Here is a 22,618-nt window from a genome sequence, read left to right as displayed (position 1 = left end):
ATGCGGGCCATTGGGCCAGTGAAGGGAGAGTCAGCAGGAACATGAACCATGTAAAAGTTGGGTTTGAACCCCTAATAAAGCAAAGCTATACCTGCCGACACTCATGGGTGTGTCTTTCTTGACATAGCGCGCGGCTACACAATCACCATTTATCTGGCTTTTATTAAGCAACAGTAGAGCAACCTTGAATTATTGACCCAGAATTTCTTTTGAGGGAATGGAAGGGAGTTGCAGTCCATTCTTGAGCTGAAATGTCGACTGTGAGACTTTCTTTTCTACAGCTGCTGCCAAATCTGGTATTTCTAGCATTTTTTTACATAAGAGCTCTGCTAATAATTAATGTAGTTAGCAATTCAAAATATATACCATTGTATTATTGAAGTTACTGTGTGTGCAGATAATGAGTAGTCACTATTATTACTGTTTTACCTGATGGTAGGGAATACATTCATTTCTGCAGTAATTTCCATGCTCATCCCATTCCCATCCAGAAATCCAGTTTCTCACACAGGTCTGATCATTAATACAAGCTGCAAACCTGTAGAAATACAGATATTTATGAATTGCAGCAAAAGCATGTTATCGGTTGGAAGCATTTTGGACTATCAAAAGACGACAAGTTCTCTTAGCTCTCCAGGGTGAGCAAAGAACAAAGTTTGATACTGCAATCCACTTTTCGAAATTAGATGTTGAACTGGAATCCCACCTGCTTGGGCAGGTGAATGTATAAAATCCCAAGGCACTATCTTGGTAATACTTACAGCATATGCACATCATGATGTGAAAAATATGTCTTCTTGTTATTGCTGTGAGAGCTAAAAGTGCAAAGCCTACATTACAGTGTTAACCGTTCAGAAATAACACACTGACTGTAAGATAGTTTTGGAGGTTCTGAAATCCGTTACACTGCTTCCGTCCTAACTTTTCTCAGTCCTGATGAGAATGTTTAGCTTGAAACATCGACTATTATTTTTCTCCCACTAACACTGCTTGGCTGTCATCAGATTGTATGGGGCTTCAGATTCCAACATCAGCAGTCTCCTGTGTGGCACCAGCAAAATATACTTTCCTGCAAGAATTCCTTAACATTCATGATGTCAGATTTACTGTGTAATTCTTGAAAATTCTGCAGGCTAAATTCCAAGTCAGAAAAGATGTACAAGATTTGTAAGGTGTGGAGATGGGGGAAGGATCAGCTCAGCAGTGGAGGTTGTGTCTCAGTCATAAAACTACCACGCAGTGAAACAGAACTTGAGTCGTCTTGCAGGAGTGACCATGGTCTCAACAGTGCTGTCTCTGAGTCTGAAGTTTTACTGCGGAGATTTGAACACAAAAGCGAAGCCAAAATTCCAGTTAGGTACTGAGCAAACAGTGCACAGATAAAGGAATTCTGTGAAATGAAATCTGGCTTTTTCTGTAGATGTAAAAGGTTTCATTACTCAAATACAAATATAAAAACAAGGAATTGATCAGTAATGTCTTTGCCAAAAGGTGTTTCTTAATCAGGATCATGAAAACGGGTAATACTTTGTTGTTTACGAGAGCTACCTCACAAGAGATGCCCCGTTGTCTTTTTAAAACTGTTGTAGCAACTATGCTTAATAAGCAGTACATTAGCTGAGAAGCATTTTGGCTTGTCCTGATGCCATGAAAGGTGCTATACAAGTGCCAGGTACTGACATTAATGCAGTGGACATCCACAATGCACAGTTCTGACAACTATCAGAACCTGAATATCAGAAAAAGATAATAATTTTCAAAAACAATCTTGATTCATTTAATGGTGTTTCCGTGACATTGGATTTGAGGTGCATTATAGGTTTGCAGCATAGAAAGTTTTACTTTACGTTTGCAGTTTACAAATGTTTGACATCACTTTCAAAACTTTGAGCATATCTCTCAATTCATACATTTGAAGGTATTATTCACAGGCTCCTTGTAGTGATACGACTACCATCCTACTGCAGGGGGCAATCTCTGTACCTGCAGGAAGACCACCGAAGGGGCTGACTCCACCTGGCTGGCTGTCAATCAGCTGACCTGAATATAAACCTGACCTGGCCCCTCCTGAGCCTGTCTCATGGGGAGACACCAAGGCTTGAACTGGTGTTCAGACTTTTACTGGAATAAAGCCTGATGGACAGACTTTTGAGTTTTGCGCTTGCTTGCTGTTACCTCAGCGCACCATACTCCTACACCCAGTATTTTCTGCTTGAACCACATAATATGATACTCATTTCGTAGGCAGCGCCAGAGAACGTTTTACTTCCAGCTGATTGTGTTCTGAGGTGACGGATGAAGCCAATGTGGGAATCGCAGATTCCTTCAGAAATAAGCTAGAGGGTATAATATGGTTCAGGGCTTTTTTCTGTATGCTCCTGCTGCATAGTGTCAAGATTTTCAATACCATCCTTAAGGTTCTCCATATGGGCCAGAGGTTCCTTCGAGTCAATGAGGATGTTGCATTTTTTCAAGGAAGCTTCAAGTACATCCTTAAATATTTACTTCCATTGACCTAGTAAACTCTTCCTGTGACAGAGCTCAGATTAGAATATCTGATTTGCGAGTCTAGTTTTGGACATGTAAATAATATGGTCTGCCTCATGCAGCTGACTGAGTGCTGGGGTGTTGGCCTGTATGTTATGTATTTCTGAAATACGTATTGCTAATTTTTAAAATCATATCAAGTCTGAACAGTGAAAAAAGATAACATTTGATTAAAGTTAGAATTGTTCCAAGGCACCAACTTACCAGTCATCACAATAGTTCTCACAGATTGGGACATTAAGAATTGCATACGAGTTATTGGGGTTGATCCAGTTGAAGGCAATAGGTGAGCAATGGTAGAAACAATCGACTTTTTTCATGTATACTTCACATCTGTAGTAGTGAGGAACAACAGATAATCGGTAACCAGAACTATAAACAGTATTTTGGTAATTCATTATACTTTTGTTCAATTTTCAGTCTACTGATCTTTTCAATCGGAAAAACAACCTAATCCCACTTTCATCTTTTTTTCCATAATGAGAAAGGAATAAAATTTCAGTCCAATATTAATGTATATTTGGCTTTTCTAATATATAAATAATAACATGAAGCCCTAGTAAAGATGATTTACTTCAATTACATAGTATGCTATGAGTGTGCACCTGGAATATTGTGTATGGTTTTTCTCCTGTTCTACAGAAAGATACGTATTTGCAATTGCTTCTTTTGAACGACAGGTGATCTTGTTGAAATAATGATAAGATCATTAATATTAAATATCTATATATATGATAATAAGATTAGGAGAATGTAGGTGTTGAGATGTTTTGACATCTTAATGAAGGAGCATAGTTACAAGATTTGGAGAACACTCATTTAAAATTGAGGTGACGCGGGAGGGAGTGGGGCGGGTCTGACGGCCAGGGATGGACACAACCGTATGGAGGGGTGCATCATCTTGTTTGGTGGGGAACAGCACCTCATTTTGGGGGCAATGCCCATGGATGCCCCACTTGGCACCGACCATGAAAGAAGGCCTATGGTATGCTGGACTTCATTAGGCAGGGGATTTAATTCAGGAGTTGTGAGGTAATGTTGCAGCTCTATCAATCTCTGGTGAGATCACATATCAGAGGGGTCAAAACAGAGGGGTTGAACTTAGAATATCGTGTTCGGTTCTGGACACCTCATTACAGAAAATATTTGGAAGGTATGGAGAGGGTGAAGAGATTTACCAGGATGTTGCCTGGATTGAAAAATATGTCTTATAAGGCAAAGTTAGCAGAGTGGACTTTTCTCTTTGGAGTGATGAAGGATAAGGGATGACTTAATAGAGGTCTACAAAATTATGAGTGGCATAGATAAAGTGGACAGCCAACTCCTTTTTCCCAGGGCGGGAGGAGCAAACACCAGAGGACATTTGTACAAAGTGAAAGGAGCAAAGTTTAGGGAAGACTTCAAGGGAAAGTTTTTTTTAAACACGTGGCCAGGGGTGGTGGTGGAGGCTGGAACAATAAGTGCATTTAGGAGACTCCTAGGCACATAGATTATAAAAAAGAAGAGGGCTATGAGGAAGGGAGGACTTAGTTGTTTTGTATATATTGGTTGGTACAATATTGTGGACCAAAGAGCCTGTGCTGTGCTGCAATGTTCTATGTTCTAATACAAAAACAATAAATGCTGAAAATATGCAGTAGGTTAGGCTACATTTGTGGGAAGAGAAGAAGTTAAAGTTTCAGATTAGAGATGTTTTGTTTGCATTGAAAAAAGGCTTGTAAAGCTGCAGGAAGGGTGGGGAGGGTGGGTATGTCTCTGAAAGAGCAAAACTGGGATGATCATGGGGAGAAGCTATCAACCTAATAGAAGTGTATCGAATTGATGAGAGGCACCAATAGGGCGAATAGTCAGATGACTCTAAATACCCTGACATTATCTTACACTTACCTTTCACAATTTTCTTCATGCCTCATTTATCTCAGAGATATCAGTCCATTTTTCCCTTATCCAATCTCAGACAAGAAACAATATCTTTCCTTGAAACACTTAGATGTGTGAAGTCACAAAGTTCCTCAGCCCCTAATTCTATCCCCCTCCCACCTGCTCCCATGATCCTGACCACTAGCTCGAAGTAAAAACAAGATTGTGAACAATTTCAAGTCATAATTTCTAACCTATGCATAAACCTTCACAAATCCTGTAACTTTCTTTTTCTTAACATCAGCGATCCCCTCAGTCCACTATCAGATCTATTTCATGGTTTCACCTTCTAATCTTTCACCCATCCTAAACACTACTACACAAACATATCTTGTCCAAATCTCATTCATTCATCACAATTAACATCGTGTCTCAGTCGGTCCACACAAATTTTGAATTCTCAAGCTCCCATTTAATCCAATACTGTTCCTCACCTCTTGCTTTCTTTGCAATCCCTTCCATGTAAACTGATGCTGAATTTTCTGCTTTTATCATCTCCCTTTGTGAATCCTCCTCTTTTCATCTTTCATTTCTGTCCTCTGCCTGGATCAACTATATTCCACTCTCTGAAATTCTCCTAAGTCCAACATCTCTTCTTCTTTCACCCTCATTTCTTCTTCCTTACACCCCTTTTTGATCTCTTGTTCTTTATGTGATGAAACTCAGTCTGAGTGTTCCATATATTAATGGAGTTATAAAATTGCAAATTATTGTCCAGAATGGGCATTACATTTAGAACAGGAAAGTAAGGGATAGTAGGTCCTTCAAGAACTTTGGAAAAGGCTGTTCCTCTTTCCATTGACCACATATTTTGTTCCAGCACACAAACTAATAATTTTATTTTAATTTCACAATTTTTTATGTTGAGGTTTGAGCTCATGACGTTGAACATATAAACCAGTTTTCATAACTTCCAGCCTCTTACTGCTGAACACTGTTTTACATGAAGAATACAGTACTTTGTAATAATCAGTTTACCTTGAACTAAGTGGGCTACATCGATCCCAATATACATGATTCACACGAGTCAGTGGGGACACAGCAAGCTCTTCAGTGTAGTTTGAAAAGCAGCACGAGGCTTTTGGAAGAAAAGTAATTAATCTAGGTAAGGTAGATAATTGGTAATTTTACTCCAAAACTTGCATATAGAAATACCAACAACATTCAAATATGTGAGGTTTCTTTGCTGAAAACACATGAACATCCTTTAGCAAATCCATGATTAAAAGAGAATAGAATTCAACAGAGAGTGAAGGAGTGGAGGTCTCCATTCCACTCTGACTTGTGGACATCAGTCACACTGGAGACAAATGGAATGTCATCTTGGCATCTCATACAGTGAAGGAGATGCCACAGATTAGATCCAGGAAATAATGTTTTACCAAAGGTTTTTTATATTTACTGTAATCTCTTCACATAGAGTATTAAAAAATACACAGAACATTTTGCAGAGAAAAGCATGGAGAAATTTCATGGAGAATTGGATCTTGATTAAAAGAGTAGGATAGAATAAAAACAGAAAATAATGGAAACTCTCAGGAGGAGAGGCAACATCTGTGGAGAAAAAAAACATGGTTAATATTTCAGGTGGTTAGGGTCTCATAAGAAATGGGGAAATGAACAAACAAATTATCTTTACGATGCAGAATGGGTAGGATAAAAGGAATATCTCCAAAGGGTTAATATTCAACAACTGTCGATAGGATCCTACTGTTTACAGTGGAAACTGGCTAACAGATTATTGAAAGGACTTGGAGAAAGAGAAAAAAAACAAGCAAGGGGACATGTTAAAGTTCTGAAACGCAGTTCAGGGCTGAAATTAAAAGGAGAATGTTGCAAATGCTCAATGCTCAATGCTTGCTTTGGATAAAGAAAAAGGAATTAGTAAAATTGATTGAATGAATGGTCAAATCTGATACAAACAGAAAAGGTAAGTTACCCAAAGTGTTGAAACTGGCAGGATGCATATGCCCAGCAGGATTAGGGATGCCATAGTTAGAGAAGTAGAGAAGCGGTTAGAGCAATGTTATTACAGCGCCAGCGACCTGGATTTGAATCAGGCGCTGTCGGTAATGAGTTTGTGTGTTCTCCTTGTGTCTGTGTGGGTTTCCTCTAGGTGCTCCAGTTTCTTGCCACTTTTCAAAACATACAGGAGTTGGAGGTTAACTGGGAGATTTAAGTGGCATGGCATCATGGGCTGGAAGGGCCTGTTACTGTGCTGTATGACTAAATTGAAAAAAATAATGAGATGCTCTTCCTCAAGTTCACATTGGGCCTTAGATATAACCATATATAACCATATATAACCATATATAACCACTTACAGCACAGAACAGGCCAGTTCAGCCCTACTAGTCCATGCCGTAACAAATCCCCACCCTCCTAGTCCCACTGACCAGCACCCGGTCCATACCCCTCCAGTCCTCTCCTCTCCATGTAACTATCCAGTCTTTCCTTAAATGTAACCAATGATCCCACCTCATCTGCCGGAAGCTCATTCCACATCCCTACCACCCTTTGCGTAAAGAAGTGTCTCCTCATGTTCCCCTTATAATTTTCCCCCTTCAATCTTAAACCATGCCCTCTAGTTTGAATCTCCCCCACTCTTAATTGAAAAAGCCTATCCACATTTACTCTGTCTGTCCCTTTTAAAATCTTAAACCCCTCTATCAAGTCCCCCCTCAATCTTCTACACTCCAGAGAAAAAAGTCCCAGTCTGCACAACCTTTCCCTGTAACTCAAACCTTGAAATCCTGTCAACATTCTCGTGAACCTTCTCTGCACTCTCTCCATTTTGTTTATGTCTTTCCTATAATTTGGTGACCAAAACTGTACGCAGTACTCCAAATTTGGCCTCACCAATGCCTTGTACAATTTCATCATAACTTCCCTACTCTTGAATTCAATACTCCGATTTATGAAGGCCAACATTCCAAATGCCTTCTTCACCACACCATCTACCTGAGTATCATCCTTGAGGGTTCTATTTACCATAGTTGGAGGATGATATAAATAGATTGGCCAGAGTGGAAATGGATTGAAGAACTGAAATCCCTGGTATCTTGAAGCACAGGGTGATCCCTGGAGACTGAAAGTTTTGGAAAATGGTCTTGCAATCTACATTTGACTTCTCCAGTTTAGAGAAAACCATACTGTGAGCACCCAATACAATGCACTGGAGGAGAAGTACAATTGAATTGCGGCTTCATTTCCAGGGTCTGTTTGGGCCAATGGATGGAGAGATAAAGGTGTTACATTTTCAGCATTTGTGTGATTTATAGACAAGAGAAGGATATTGTTGATGATGATCTGTAAGAAAGTTGTGAAGGGAGTGGTCCCCTTTGGAATGTCTAATCGTGCGTTCTCAATGGATGTGCCAATAGTTCATTGGTTGCTTGTTGGATTGGCAGCGAGGATGCTTTCTCATGGAAATGAAATCTATTAGACACCATAACCATATAACCATATAACCATTTATGGAGCGGAAACAGGCCATGTTGGCCTTTCGAGTCCGCACCGGTTCACTGATTTTGTGTGCCCTCTTCAGGCATTGGTCCTGATAGATCTTCATTCAATAACGATGGGCGAATTCAATGCGGGTGGAATCAGTCGTAGAAATGTTTGTGAAACGTGCAGTTCAATACTTCTGGGCACATTCAATACAGGGTCAATCTAAAAGTTGAACCTCCCTGATTAACCTCCCACGAGGGACCTTGTCAAAGGCCTTTCTAAAGTCCATGTAGACAACATCCACAGCTTTTCCTTCATCAACTTTCCTGGTAACCTCCTCGAAAAACTTCATAAGATTGGTTAAATAGCTGATATGTACTTTAATTCCAAAGTCCAAAGGATTGAGGAGGGAAAGGGATCCAGATTTCATAGAATCAGTTTTATAGCATGGAAGCAGACCCTTCAGCCCAAGTTGTCCATACCAACCAAGCTAGTCCCATTTACTTCCAACTCCCTCTAAACCTTTGCACCCACTTCCAGCACTTCCCCATGAAGCTTATATAACGGTTAGGTTGTAGGCAGTATGGATGTTTCTTTGGAACATAACGTAATTTTTTTTTCTTTGTCTGGTCAATGAAATGATCTTTTAACTTTTTATCTCTTTCTGCATCACCACTTACATTGAGAGAATCGTTGGCACTCGCTCATTCCAGGCTCGGGACCAGGTGATGATTTGTGATATTTTCCTGGCAGACAATTTTCTCCTTGGCAATGAATTACCAGTGACAATATTGCAAAAGAAGCACCCAGGAAGGTAATCATGATCGTTGATTTTGATCCTGCAAGAGACAGCAGAACAAACCTGTCTGCTGATCATTTATTTTGAATATTTTCTGCTTGAATAAATTGCTTCCAGATATTTAAAAAATTGTAATAAATTTAGTTAACAAAGATCTTAAGTATCCTAATCCCAAACTAATTTTTCACCCATGAGCAAAGAGTGGTGATGATACACTATTTTAGATCTATTAAACATTTCCTCATGTCAATCATTTCAAAGTTAAAAATAAAAACAGAAAATGTTGTAAATATTGAATAGACCAGGCAACATCTGTGGACACCAGGTAATTTTTCAACTCTTATTAGACGCTTTCTCTGGTGCATTTTTTAAGTCGAATGACACTGCATCTTTGACGTTGCAAGGAATGATGACTTGAAATGGAATAATTTGTAAGTCGGGTAATTAACTCTGAAATAGCATGGTCCCAAGGTAAGAAAAGCTCATAATCAGTTTCAGGAAGCAAGTATCTTGGTTTTACCTTCATGAATCAGGTTGAGTAAAGCCAAGTTTAATTTGGAAACACTTCAGTAATAATCAAACTATGTCTGGTCCTTTATGAAATAAAAGGAAATTGAGCAAAACTATTTGCAAAGAGAGAAACAATTTCCAAATACCTATGAAATAAAAAGCTTTTTTTTCCCTAAAACGTATGCAGATGGCTTTTAGGATATAGCCATTGTTAAATGTCTGCAACTGAGAGCAGGGTCAAATAGAAGAGAAACAGTAAGAACATCTTTGCAGAAATTCACTTGGCTAAACATTTTATATTTCATGTTTCTCATGACAGGTTGACAGCCAGAGTAATTCTATTCCCCCCTTACTTCTCGGTAACCTATTCTCACTCATGCACATGACCCATCCCCACCTGTCCTGCCACACTGACTTGCACGACTAGTGCAATTTGCATGGACTGTCAACCTGTTAACCAACTGTGGGAGGAAACTGGAGAACCCAGAAGAAACCCACGTCATCATAGGGACGAAGAGAAAATTAGATTCAGGCAGCATCAGAGCTCAGGATTGAATCTGGTCACTGGAACCGTGAGGCAGCAGTGTGAGTCACGGCACCTCCATGTGGCCATTGTCCCTCAGGACTGAATCTGGTCACTGGAACCGTGAGGCTGCAGTGTGAGTCACGGCACCTCCATGTGGCCCCTGTCCCTCAGGACTGAATCTGGTCACTGGAACCGTGAGGCTGCAGTGTGAGTCACGGCACCTCCATGTGGCCCCTGTCCCTCAGGACTGAATCTGGTCACTGGAACCGTGAGGCTGCAGTGTGAGTCACGGCACCTCCATGTGGCCCCTGTCCCTCAGGACTGAATCTGGTCACTGGAACCGTGAGGCTGCAGTGTGAGTCACGGCACCTCCATGTGGCCCCTGTCCCTCAGGACTGAATCTGGTCACTGGAACCGTGAGGCTGCAGTGTGAGTCACGGCACCTCCATGTGGCCCCTGTCCCTCAGGACTGAATCTGGTCACTGGAACCGTGAGGCTGCAGTGTGAGTCACGGCACCTCCATGTGGCCCCTGTCCCTCAGGACTGAATCTGGTCACTGGAACCGTGAGGCTGCAGTGTGAGTCACGGCACCTCCATGTGGCCCCTGTCCCTCAGGACTGAATCTGGTCACTGGAACCGTGAGGCTGCAGTGTGAGTCACGGCACTTCCATGAGGCCCCTGTCCCTCAGGACTGAATCTGGTCACTGGAACCATGAGGCTGCAGTGTGAGTCACGGCACCTCCATGTGGCCATTGTCCCTCAGGACTGAATCTGGTCACTGGAACCGTGAGGCTGCAGTGTGAGTCACGGCACCTCCATGTGGCCCCTGTCCCTCAGGACTGAATCTGGTCACTGGAACCGTGAGGCTGCAGTGTGAGTCACGGCACCTCCATGTGGCCCCTGTCCCTCAGGACTGAATCTGGTCACTGGAACCGTGAGGCTGCAGTGTGAGTCACGGCACCTCCATGAGGCCCCTGTCCCTCAGGCAAAACTAAGATTTTGATCTAAGGCTTTCAAAAATATACAGTTCAAAGTCTGGTTTTATATAGTAGCTGCAGTACTAAAATGTACTTTCTTGAAGCACTAAACTGTTCAATTGTTCTCTTTATAATGATCTAATGCATTTTCTAACACAGCATGATACATTGATTTTTTTGGTAAATCAGCTTTTGAAAAATAGATATTTAATTATGAAAAAATAATTTGCGTATTGTGGATTCAGGAAAGCATGTAAATATGTGACATACACAAAATATAAATAAAATTATCCAGCGATAAAGAGAATAGAATAAATACAGAGAAAGACAGATCAAAGAAAAAATACAAAATGAAAACAGAAAGATTGCACACAGAGTAAATGTCAGAAAAAATTTTATGAAGAAAAGAATGCTAAAATGAGAAAAAAGAGAAAGGTCAGAGTCCAAACTGTGAGAGAAACCAAATCTTCATAAAACTAAACATCATTTTGAAATATCAAGAATGGAGAATTAATTTAAGTTTTAAAAAGTATTCTCCCTTTTTATGTTTTTTTCATTTTCCTTTTCATTTTCAGTCTGAGACTACAGATTCACAGAATGGTTTTACCCACTTTCAACAGTCACATTAATATTACTGATCACTTCAATCTATCAAGAAAGCAGCTATTTCAAACAATTATAAGACTGCAGATCTTTTACCTGTTGCTGTGATGATCAAATTAAAAACTAACTTCCCTGTCTGGTATTAATCATTTTTATATCACACGAGTTCTATAATCTGTCTCTCTCTCATTGGATAAATTGTTACAGCGGCTGCCTTTAACCATAAATGTATTTTCTGAACTCTGGATAATCTAAAATGTAAATAAGAGTGATAAGGTATTGACCAAGAGTTGGAGATAAACAATTCACCACATTATTTGAAGAAGATAAATGGTTTGTCTTTTTCCTTTTAATTTTCACTGAGTTTGAGAAAATTGATCAATATTAGATATGGAAATAAATTCCATGCCATCAAAACAAATTTTGACATTTAAAATTCTGTTTTGATTGGCTTTTAACCCTTCTGCTCTTTTAAACTTTAAGGCAGGTTTCAAGTTGATGGGAGATCAGCCACATGAGTTTACGTCACCTCTTTCAGCCCACATTTAAATGCAGTTAGTTAATCATTTCGTATCAGCTGAGGCTCAGTTGGTGGATTTCTATCATCTGAATCAGAAGGTTCAGGGCCTGTTTTTTTTCAGGAACTAGGTACAAAAATCCAGGCAGACACTTTAGTACATGTTGAAATGAATGCTTTTTTCAAATTATTCGTAATTCCAATGCCCTGTCGAAAGAAAATACCTTATGGCTTAGAGCGGTTAACTCCACAATTGTGACTAACATTAATATTTAAATCAACATCAACAATAAAACTGTTTTATGTGGCTGTTTGTCGGAATTTGAACTTGCTGTGAGCAAACTGACTATTGCTTTTCTAATGTCACAAAAGTGACATACTTCAAGACACATTTCTTACCTATAAATCACTTTGAGGTACCCTGTGGCCAAGAAAGGTACAATATAGATGCAAGTATTTGTTCCATTTTATAGTTGATACAAACCATGGCCTGATGACAACATTGTAGCCTTCATTCAGATTATGGTGGATAGAAACTCACAATAGCAACTTTAGCTTTTAATGTGTACAGAAATGGGCACTCCCAATAATCATAAGGCATGGTGTGGACATATACTTAAACATCTTTGTGCCCGCAATAAGATCTCTGGAGATAATCCTCAAAAGAAGAGCCAAATTTAAGTTCCTGCTTCAAAAACATTTGGATGCCTGCAGTGTCCATCCTGAAAGAGCCACGCATGATTTCATTTCTTTTTTTTGCCATCCACATCTTTAATGTATTGGCTTGCGTATTCTTGCCTGTTAAGGATCCTTGGGACAGAATACTATACAATTTGGAATAATATAAAAAGTGTTTCATTTTGTTTTCTCTTAAAATCCCACATTCTCCAAATATTGAAGGCAAACATTTAATCTCCTTCCCACACAAGAAGACTTATTGTATATCTTTGATCACACATTTTCCCTGCTACGTTCTTTCATTTAGTGCAGAAACAATCATAAAGAAATAATTGATTATACTAGCTGACCTTGTTTCAGTCAGACTGATGGTCCTTGTCGTTGATCATTGTCCTTGTGAACTTTTCTCTGTTTGCCAATGTTTCACAATCAGATGCACAACTAAGTTAATGAATTATTTCTGAAACTGGATTTTTCATTTATTTAGAAGTAGCACTGAAAGCATCATTTGAAAAAGCAGATTGCACAAACTTGAACTCATAAATAAAAGCAAATATTCTGGAAATATTCTGCAGGTTAGAGAATTATGCGGCATGGAAACATGCCCAATTTGTCCATGCCGACCTAATTACATAACTGGGCAAATTCAATCTGTATATCAGTCCAAGTGTCTTCTTAAACTACACCTAGACTGATCCAGAAAATATATTCTGCCCTGGCATATTCCTTTCAGTATGTGGGGCCTTTAACCTACACGGACTGCTTGAGCTCCATGTTGTTGTCACCCTTAAAGGTCCGCAGGCCCCTCGTCCTCCATGAGCTGCTGGGCACTCACATTTCAGGTCCCCTTGCACACCACCTTGCCGTCTTCCTTTCAGGTCCACGGGACTTCGCCTTGAATAGGCCATTGAGCCTACATCCTTTTAGGTCAATGGAGTCCCAACTTCTGACCTTGCAAGTCCACTTGCACACCACCTTAGTGTATTCCAGTTAGGTTTGCGATACCTTCACCCTGAACGGTCAGTTTGCATACCACCCTGGCATATTCCTTTCAGGTCCACAAGGCTTTCACCCTTTTAGGTCTGCAGGGTCCATATTCCCTTTCAGTTAGGAACATAGGAAAATAGGAAGTAAGAACAGGAGTAGGCCAAAAATGGCCCATCGAGCCTGCTCCGCCATTCAATACGATCATGGCTGATCTAATTTATGGCCTAACTCCACCTACCTGCCTTCTCCCCATATCCCCTAATTCCTCTATCATGTAAAAATTTATCTAACCGAATTTTAAATATGTTTAATGAGGCAGCCTCAACCACTTCCCTGGTTAGAGAATTCCAAACATTCACTACTCTCTGGGAAAAACTATTTTTCCTCATCTCTGTCCTAAATCTACTCCCCCGAATCTTGAGACTGTGTCCTCTCGTTTTAGTTTCCCCGGCCAGCTCAAAAAACTTTCCTACATCTATCCTATCCATACCCTTCATAATCCTATATGTTTCTTTAAGATCTCCTCTCATTCTTCTGAACTCGAGCGAATACAATCCTAGACGATTTAATCTTTCATCATAAGTCAACCCCTTCATCCCAGGGATCAACCTAGTAAACCTCCTCTGGACCGTCTCCAAAGCCAGTATATCCTTCCTCAAATATGGAGACCAGAACTGGACACAGTACTCCAGGTGCGATCTCACCACTACCTTATATAGTTGCAACATTACTTCCCTACTCCTGAATTCAATTCCTCTAGCGATGAAGGCCAACATTCCATTTGCCTTCTTAATAACCTGCTGCACCTGCAACCTAACTTTTTGCGATTCATGCACAAGCACTCCCAAGTCCCTCTGCGCAACAGCATGCTGTAGTTTTTCACCCTTTAAATAATATTCCACTTGCGCACCACCCTAGTGTATTTTTTTCTGATCTGTGTTGCTGCATGTTGCAACACAGCGATGGAGATAGAAAAACAGAGCTAACCTATCCAGCTGACGATTTTTCATCAGAAGGTGCTGTCGTGATATGTAATTACACCACTAGGTCACCAGGGGTCATCCCGGTGACCCTGTATATAAAGCAGTCCAGAGCTACAGCCTTCTAGGTTCGTCTTGCAGAGAGACAAGGCCTCTTGGTGTACATATTAGTTTATTAAAGCTGTCTTACACTCGCACTCTGGTGTGGTTATTGTCAGTACAGGTGCCAACTGGAACATGGCTGGACCAGGAGTTCAAAATATTGGTAGACAATGTAGGTATCAACTGAAAATGTACATCTTGTATTCATATATAACTGGGTCATTGTTAGATGTTCAGAGAATTCAAAACAGGACTTTTGGCATAAAATATCTGTGCTGACCATCAAACCAATTTACATTAATCTTATGTTATTCCATTTTGTTCTTTCCAGATTCCCTCAACTGCTTGTAAATAGTACTACTGTGGTAAACCACTGTAGCTGACTGGACATGCTCCTCTGAGTCACTGTACCTGTGGCTCCTCCCACAGACTCCTGAATAAAGGTGACTGTCCCAAAGCCCCCTCCCAAGATCAGGACAGTCGACCAGCATGGATGTGTCTCCGTTCTATGGCTAATTAAAGCCTATCAGTGTTCCATAACTTCAAGTCTTTTAGAGTTATTGATGGTTCATCAATATTGTTAGGAATAAATTTTGATAATGGTGCAGATCCTGAAACCAGAGAAGTTGGAAATCGACCCACAATCTCCTGAAACCTCCAACAACTTCGATCTCTGGCTGCATTGCTTCAAAACTTTTCTGCAGGAATCATTTACTATCATTCGATTAGAGGATGACAAGCTGCAGGTACTACATTCTTGGGTTGGGCCCCTGGTATATTCAATGATCAGGGACACTGAGTCGTACCCAGGGTTGATGGACATTCTGAAAGGCCAGTACCTGAGGAAGGAAAATGAGATCTATGCAAGACACCTCCTGGCTACCCGAAAACAGCGACACGGGGAATCAAGTGCTGAGTACCTCTGGGCCCTGCGAGCTCTCAGATGGGCCTATGACTGCAAGGCCATGACATAGAACCTGAACAGAGACGCTTAAGTCATGGGCATCAGGTCGAACTACATCCGGCAGAGACTGTTGGAGCAAGGTGAGGGCAGTCGAACTGGTAAGCACGCTTGAGGTGACCCTTCAGAATAAGGAAGCCTACTCAACCAACATTGTGTCCACCTCGTGGTTGCCTCGGATGCCGTCATCTTGGGATGTGGGAAGGCCGCAACCCTGTGGAACACTGCCACTGCCATGTCCAGCCATCGATCCGACTACAGCTGCTGTACTCCACAAGCACCTAACACCGCTACCGCCATGTCTCGCCAGTGACCCAATCACGGTCACTGTACTACGTGAGCACCTGAAGTGCTACTTCTGCGGCTAGAACAAGCACTTGAGGAAACGCTGTCCAGCGAAAGATACAGTTTACTCTAATGTGGAAAGAAAGGACATTACATGAAGGTGTGTAAGTCACCCCAACCTAGAAGATCCGCTTGCAGGTCATGGGGGACGCCATCTTGGATGCTGCCATATCTGAAATCCAGCAGCACCGCATGTGAGCTGTGGGGGCTGCCATCTTGGACGGTTCCATTTTGGGACTGAATACCCAAACACTCCACCACATCTACAGACAGTGATTCAGTACTGGCCTCCATCACACTGGATCAAGATAGCCCTTTCCAACCTGTCAGGTCGATGACAAATATCCAGGTTAACAGCTATGAGGTGAGCTGCCTGTTCGATAGTTGGAGAACAAAGAGCTTCATCCACACCGACACGGTGCAGAGTTACTTCTTTATGGTAATGGCAATAAGCCACAAAGTCTCTTTGGCCTCAAAGTCCCTTATGGCTTATGTTCACACCTACTGTGTAGTGACCCTGACCGTGTGGGCCACAGACTACAAAGACTTTAAACTCCTGGTGGTGTCACACCTCTGAGCTGCTGTGCCTCTGGGGCTGGACTTTCAATGCTACCTTGAAAATGTGATGATGAACTATGATGGGCCCCATCTCCCATTCACTCTCTGTAACCAGCAGTTTTTAAACCACCTGCTGTACTCCACCAGCAAAAATCCCTCTGGCCTCTTCCCCCACCATTTCCAGCCAGCAACCCGATGATTGCCCACGACCTGCAGACTCTCAACACTCAAGATCATCCCTCCACCATTGTTTGCTAACTTCTCCCCCGACTATAAACCTGTTGCCACTAAAGGTAGGTTGTATAGTGCCAGAGACAGGGTCTTTATTATGTTGGATGTGCAACGGCTACTCAATGAGAGGATCATTGAAGCCAGCACCAGCCCCTGGAGAGCCCAAGTTGTGGTGGTGAAGAATGGGGAGAAAAACAGAATGGTCATTGACTACAGTCAGACCATTAACAGATATACATCGCTGGACACGTACCCTCATCCCTGCATATCTGATATGGTAAACCAAATTGCTCAATATTGGGTATTCTCCACCATTGATCTAAAGACAGCATGCCACCAGCTCACCATCCATCCAGAGGACTGCCAATATACTGGCTTCAAGGCAGATGGCTATCTCTACCATTTCCTGAGGGTTCCCTTCAGTGTCACCAACAAGGTCTTGGTCTTCCAATGGGAGGTAGACCAAATGGTAGACCAGTATGAGCTGCAGTCCACATTCCCATATCTGGACAACATCACCATTTGCGTTGATGACCTGCAGGACCATGACGCCAACCTCCAAAAATTCCTCCAGACCGCCAAACTCCTTAACCTTACATACAATAAGGCTAAATGTGTATCTTGCACAACTCACCTGGCCATCTTTGGCTGCATTGTGGAGAATGGAGTCATTGGTCCCATCCCCGATCACATATGTCCGCTTATGGAACTCCCCCTTCCTCACAGCCTCAAAGCCCTGAAAAAGTGCCTGGGGTTCTTCTCCTACTATGTCCGGTGGATCCCCAATTATGCAGACAAGGTCTGTCCCGTCTATAAATCCACTTCCTTTCCCCTGACATCAGAGGCCCGTGTGGCCTTCCGCCTCATCAAGACAAACACAGCCAAGGATATGATGCACACTGTAGATGAATCCACCATGTTCCAGGTGGAGAGCGATATGTCCGACTTTTCCCTGGCTGCCACCCTTAACCAGGAGGGCAAACCCATAGCATTCTTTTACCACACTCTCCAGGGCCCCGAAATTTGACACTTCTCACATGAGAAGGAGGCCCAAGCCATTGTCGAGGTAGTACAGCACTGGAGACACTACCTCGCTGGGAAATGATTTACCTTGCTGACTCACCAATGTGCAGTTTGCCCTCATGTTCAACAATCAGCAGTGAGGTAAAATCAGAAATGACATAATATTGAGATGGAGAATTGAATTTTCCACCTACAATTATGATATCTTGTACTAGCCTGTGAAACTCAATGAGCCCCAGATGGTTTATCCCATGGAACATGTGCCAGCGCGCAAAGAGACTGATTGCAAGCCCTCCACAATGACCTCTGCCACTCTGGGGTCACCAGGTTCTTCTACTTTATCAAAGCCCACAATCTGCCTTACTCCATTGAGGAGATCAGGACTATGATCAGAAACTGCCAGGCCTGTGCAGAGTGCATCTGATAAATGCAACGCATCCTTTGAACGGCTGAGCATTGATTTCAAAGGACCCCTCCCCTGCTCTGGCTGCAACATGTACTTCCTCAACATCACTGATGAATACTCATGATTCCTGTTCGCCATCCCCTGCTCGGACATTACATCTGTTACAGTTATCAAGTTCCTACACAATTTCTTCACCCTGTTTGGATACCCTTGCTATATCCATTGCAGCCAGGGGGTCCTCTTTCATGAGTGATGAGCTACATCTGTACTTGCTGGCCAGAGGCATTGCCATGAGCAGGACCACCAATTACAACCCCCGAGGAGACGGGCAGGTGGAAAGAGAGAATGCTACACTCTATGTGGTCTAGGTGCCTTCCAGCTAGCAAAATATCCTCCCAGAGGTGCTCCACTCAATCAGATCACTCCCATATACATGCACCAATGCCCCTTCACATGAAAGAATATTTTCATTCCCTTGTAAGTCTGCTTCAGGGACCATGCTGCCAGCCCAGCTGACGTACCCAGAGTCAGTCTTACTCCAGAAGCACACGAGGAGTCCTAAGTCTGACCCACTTGTTGAAAGGGTCCATCTCCTCCACACCAACTTCCAATACACCTATATGGCGAACCCTAATGGGTACGAGGACACGGTCTCTTAGGGACATGGTGCCCTCAGGGATTCCTGAGACCATTATTGATCATCCTGCACCCTTTTCACCTATTGTTACCCACGATACACTAGGGCCATGGTGTGTTACCCCAGACCCAGTGGATGTCATGCTAGACTCAACATCACGCATTCACCAAGGATAGACTCAACAGCTGCACCACAGCTGCAACAGGTACTACGACGGTTGCAGTGGCAGACCAGACCACCTGAAAGACCTAACTCACTTCACCCTGTAAAACAAGGGGTAAATGTGGTAAACCACTGTCCATATATTTAGCTGTCTGGACACACCCCTTTGGCTGACTGTACCTGTGGCTCCTCCCACAGACTCCTGAATAAAGGTGACTGTCTCACAGCATGGACGTCCCTCCAATCTATTGCTAATAAAAGCCTATCAGTTTTACATAACTTCTAGTCTTTTGGAGTTATTGATTGTGCATCAACTTCTCAGCTAATCAACAGAGACCATTTATTGCAGCCAATTTGTATTTTACAAACCCACGTATCTTTGGGATGTGATTGATATAGAGAGTTAAGAGTTGTTGTGAAGCAGGAATTCTACTCACTGAACCACTATGAGACCCTCAAATTGAAAAATAAAATGAGTTTTACATTTGCACAGCATTCCATAAATATGACCATTCCGCTCCCCAGCAGCAATTGAGAGACAAATAACAAATAGGTTAAGTTTAACACAAAATTTATTAACAAACTGATAATAATAGAATTAACCTGATAAACTTAACACCCAACACCAGCCTTATACGGTATGTGTGGAAAAAGACCCCAGACCATTAGAGCCCAAGCTGAAATGACCCGAAAAATCACCAAAGCAAAACCCCCACATCAGTCATGTCAAGTCAGTCGAGATGGAACAGCTCACTGATGTGGTCTCCAAGCTTGGTATTATTTGTTTCATTGCCCACTGGTCTTTTAGTTTGAGGCTGCATCCAGAGGACTGTAGACTTTCAACCCTATCAGGGGAACACAAGACTTGCTTGAATTCCAAATGTGGCAACAACCACCTTTACTTTCTTCACCTGGGAATTTTCACACTGACATCCTAGTCACCACATGAGGTTCACTCCTCCGAAGCCCTCTTTAGGGTGAACAAGTGACCTTCTGTCACATGAGTTTTTTGAAAGCCCTCTTTAGAGTTAACAAGTGTCCTTCTGTCACACACATCCTCTCCTTTGGACACCCTGGCTTTTTTTTAAATTTTTTATTTTTCACACCATAAATCACATTAGCAATGATACACACTTTTTCCTTTTCACACATATACAGTGACATTTTCTCCCCCCCCCCACTCCCTCCTCCCAAGCCACCCCCCCCACCCCCCCTCCCATCCATTTAAGGTATACAATCTAGGTTACATTAAACCAGTCAGACAATGTTGTCATTCAACAAAAATACACCAGAAATTCTACTGAGTCCATTCTTTTCTTTCCTTCTCCTTCCAACAACTTAGGTAATGATTGTCCCCGGTAGGTTTTCGCTATTGTATTTAATGTAAGGCTCCCATATTTGTTCGAATATTTCAATATTATTTCTTAAACTATATGTAATTTTTTCTAATGGAATACATTTATTCATTTCTATATACCATTGTTGTATTTTCAGATTATCTTCCAATTTCCAGGTTGACATAATACATTTTTTTGCTACGGCTAGAGCTATCTTAACAAATCTTTTTTGTGCATCCTCCAAATCAATTCCAAATTCTTTGTTTTTTATATTACTTAGGAGAAAGATCTCTGGACTCTTTGGTATATTGTTTTCTGTTATTTTATTTAATATCTGATTGAGATCTTCCCAAAATTTTTCTACTTTCTCACATGTCCAGATTGCATGAATTGTTGTTCCCATTTCTTTTTTACATCGAAAACATCTATCAGATACTGTTGGGTCCCATTTATTTAACTTTTGAGGTGTAATGTATAGTCTGTGTAACCAGTTATATTGTATCATACGCAGCCTCGTATTTATTGTATTTCTCATCGTTCCAGAACATAATTTCTCCCATGTTTCCTTTTTTATCTTTATATTTAAATCTTGTTCCCATTTTTGTTTAGTTTTACCATTTGTTTCCTCATTCTCCTTTCCTTGCAGTTTAATATACATATTTGTTATAAATCTTTTGATTAACATTGTATCTGTAATCACATATTCAAGGTTACTTCCCTCTGGCAAACTCAAACTGCTTCCTAATTTATCCTTCAAGTAGGATCTCAATTGGTAATATGCCAGCGCTGTATCTCCAGTTATATTGTACTTATCTCTCATTTGTTCAAAGGATAAGAATCTACTTCCTGAAAAACAATTTTCTATTCTTTTAATCCCTTTTTTCCCATTCTCTAAAGGAAAGGTTATCTATTGTAAAAGGGAGTAACTTATTTTGCGTCAATATTAGTTTTGGTAATTGATAATTTGTTTTATTTCTTTCTACATGAATCTTCTTCCAAATATTGAGGAGATGATGTAATACTGGAGAAGTTCTATGCTGTACCAATTTTTCATCCCATTTATATAATATGTGTTCAGGTATCTTTTCCCCTATTTTATCTAATTCTAATCTCGTCCAGTCTGGTTTTTCCCTTGTTTGATAAAAATCTGAGAGGTATCTTAATTGTGCAGCTCTATAATAATTTTTAAAGTTTGGCAATTGTAAGCCTCCTTGTTTATACCATTCTGTTAATTTATCTAGTGCTATCCTCGGTTTCCCCCCTCTCCATAAAAATTTCCTTATTATTTTCTTTAACTCTTTGAAGAATTTTTCTGTCAGTTGTATTGGCAATGCCTGAAATAAGTATAATATCCTTGGAAAAATGTTCATTTTAATACAGTTTATCCTTCCTATTAGTGTTAGTGGTAAATCTTTCCAATGCTCTAAATCGTCCTGTAATTTTTTCATTAGTGGATAATAATTGAGTTTATATAGTTGGCCGAGATTTTTGTTTATTTGTACACCTAGGTATCTTATTGCCTGCATTTGCCATCTTAATGGAGATTCCTTCTTAAATTTTGAGAAATCCGCATTATTCATAGGCATTGCTTCACTTTTATTTACGTTTATCTTGTAACCCGACACTTCTCCATATTCCTTCAATTTCTTATATAATTCTTTTATTGATAGTTCTGGTTCTGTTAAGTACACTATAACATCATCCGCAAATAGACTGATTTTATATTCCTTGTCTTTTATTTTTATTCCTTTTATATTATTATCTATTCTTATCAATTCTGCTAGTGGTTCTATAGCTAACGCAAACAATAAAGGTGATAGTGGGCATCCCTGCCGCGTTGACCTGCTTAAGTTAAATTGCTTTGATACATGTCCATTTACTGTCACTTTCGCTAACGGTCCCTTATATAATGCTTTAATCCAATTAATATACTTCTCCGGTAAACTGAATTTTTGCAATACTTTGAACAAATAATTCCATTCTACTCTGTCGAAGGCCTTCTCTGCGTCTAAAGCAACTGCTACTGCAGGTGCTTTATTTCCTTCTACTGCATGAATTAAGTTAATAAATTTACAAATATTGTCTGTTGTGCGTCTTTTTTTGATAAATCCAGTTTGGTCTAAATTTACCATTTTCGGTACCTGCTCTGCTAATCTGTTTGCTAATAGTTTAGCTATTATCTTATAATCTGTGTTTAGTAAAGATATTGGTCTATATGACGCTGGTGAGAGTGGATCTTTCCCTTGTTTTAGTATTACTGTAATTATTGCTGTTTTACATGAATCTGGTAAGCTTTGTGTTTCATCAATCTGGTTGATTACATCCAGGAGGGGTTGGATTAATAAGTCTTTAGATGTTTTGT

General features: G+C 40.9%; 2 protein-coding genes across 3 annotated transcripts in view; one reads left to right on the top strand and one right to left on the bottom strand.

Annotated features, from left to right (window-relative positions):
- LOC138763871 (riboflavin-binding protein-like) overlaps positions 1 to 11,522 on the bottom strand; it is a 34,040-nt gene extending 22,518 nt beyond the window's left edge. Inside the window, exons 1-5 of one of the 2 annotated variants that reach the window (XM_069938771.1) lie at positions 11,429 to 11,522; positions 8,598 to 8,756; positions 5,446 to 5,545; positions 2,752 to 2,880; positions 430 to 538 (exon numbers count right to left, since the gene is read on the bottom strand). In XM_069938771.1, the coding sequence (XP_069794872.1) occupies positions 430 to 538; positions 2,752 to 2,880; positions 5,446 to 5,545; positions 8,598 to 8,739 (480 nt within the window). In that variant the 5' untranslated portion in view covers positions 8,740 to 8,756; positions 11,429 to 11,522. Of the gene's footprint in view, positions 1 to 429; positions 539 to 2,751; positions 2,881 to 5,445; positions 5,546 to 8,597; positions 8,784 to 11,428 lie in introns of those variants that run through there. The other variant, XM_069938769.1, reaches the window with a different exon arrangement.
- The window catches only part of ipp (intracisternal A particle-promoted polypeptide), a 78,251-nt gene extending 59,053 nt beyond the window's left edge, over positions 1 to 19,198 (top strand). The window contains exon 8 of the mRNA XM_069938766.1: positions 14,928 to 19,198. Coding sequence (XP_069794867.1) covers positions 14,928 to 14,951 — 24 coding nt within the window. The 3' untranslated portion in view covers positions 14,952 to 19,198. The remainder of the gene's footprint in view (positions 1 to 14,927) is intronic.
- The last annotated feature ends 3,420 nt before the right edge of the window (positions 19,199 to 22,618 follow it).

This window comes from Narcine bancroftii, chromosome 5, assembly GCF_036971445.1.
Source record: "Narcine bancroftii isolate sNarBan1 chromosome 5, sNarBan1.hap1, whole genome shotgun sequence".
NCBI lineage: Eukaryota > Metazoa > Chordata > Chondrichthyes > Torpediniformes > Narcinidae > Narcine > Narcine bancroftii.
This window is presented reverse-complemented; position numbering and strand designations above follow the sequence as displayed.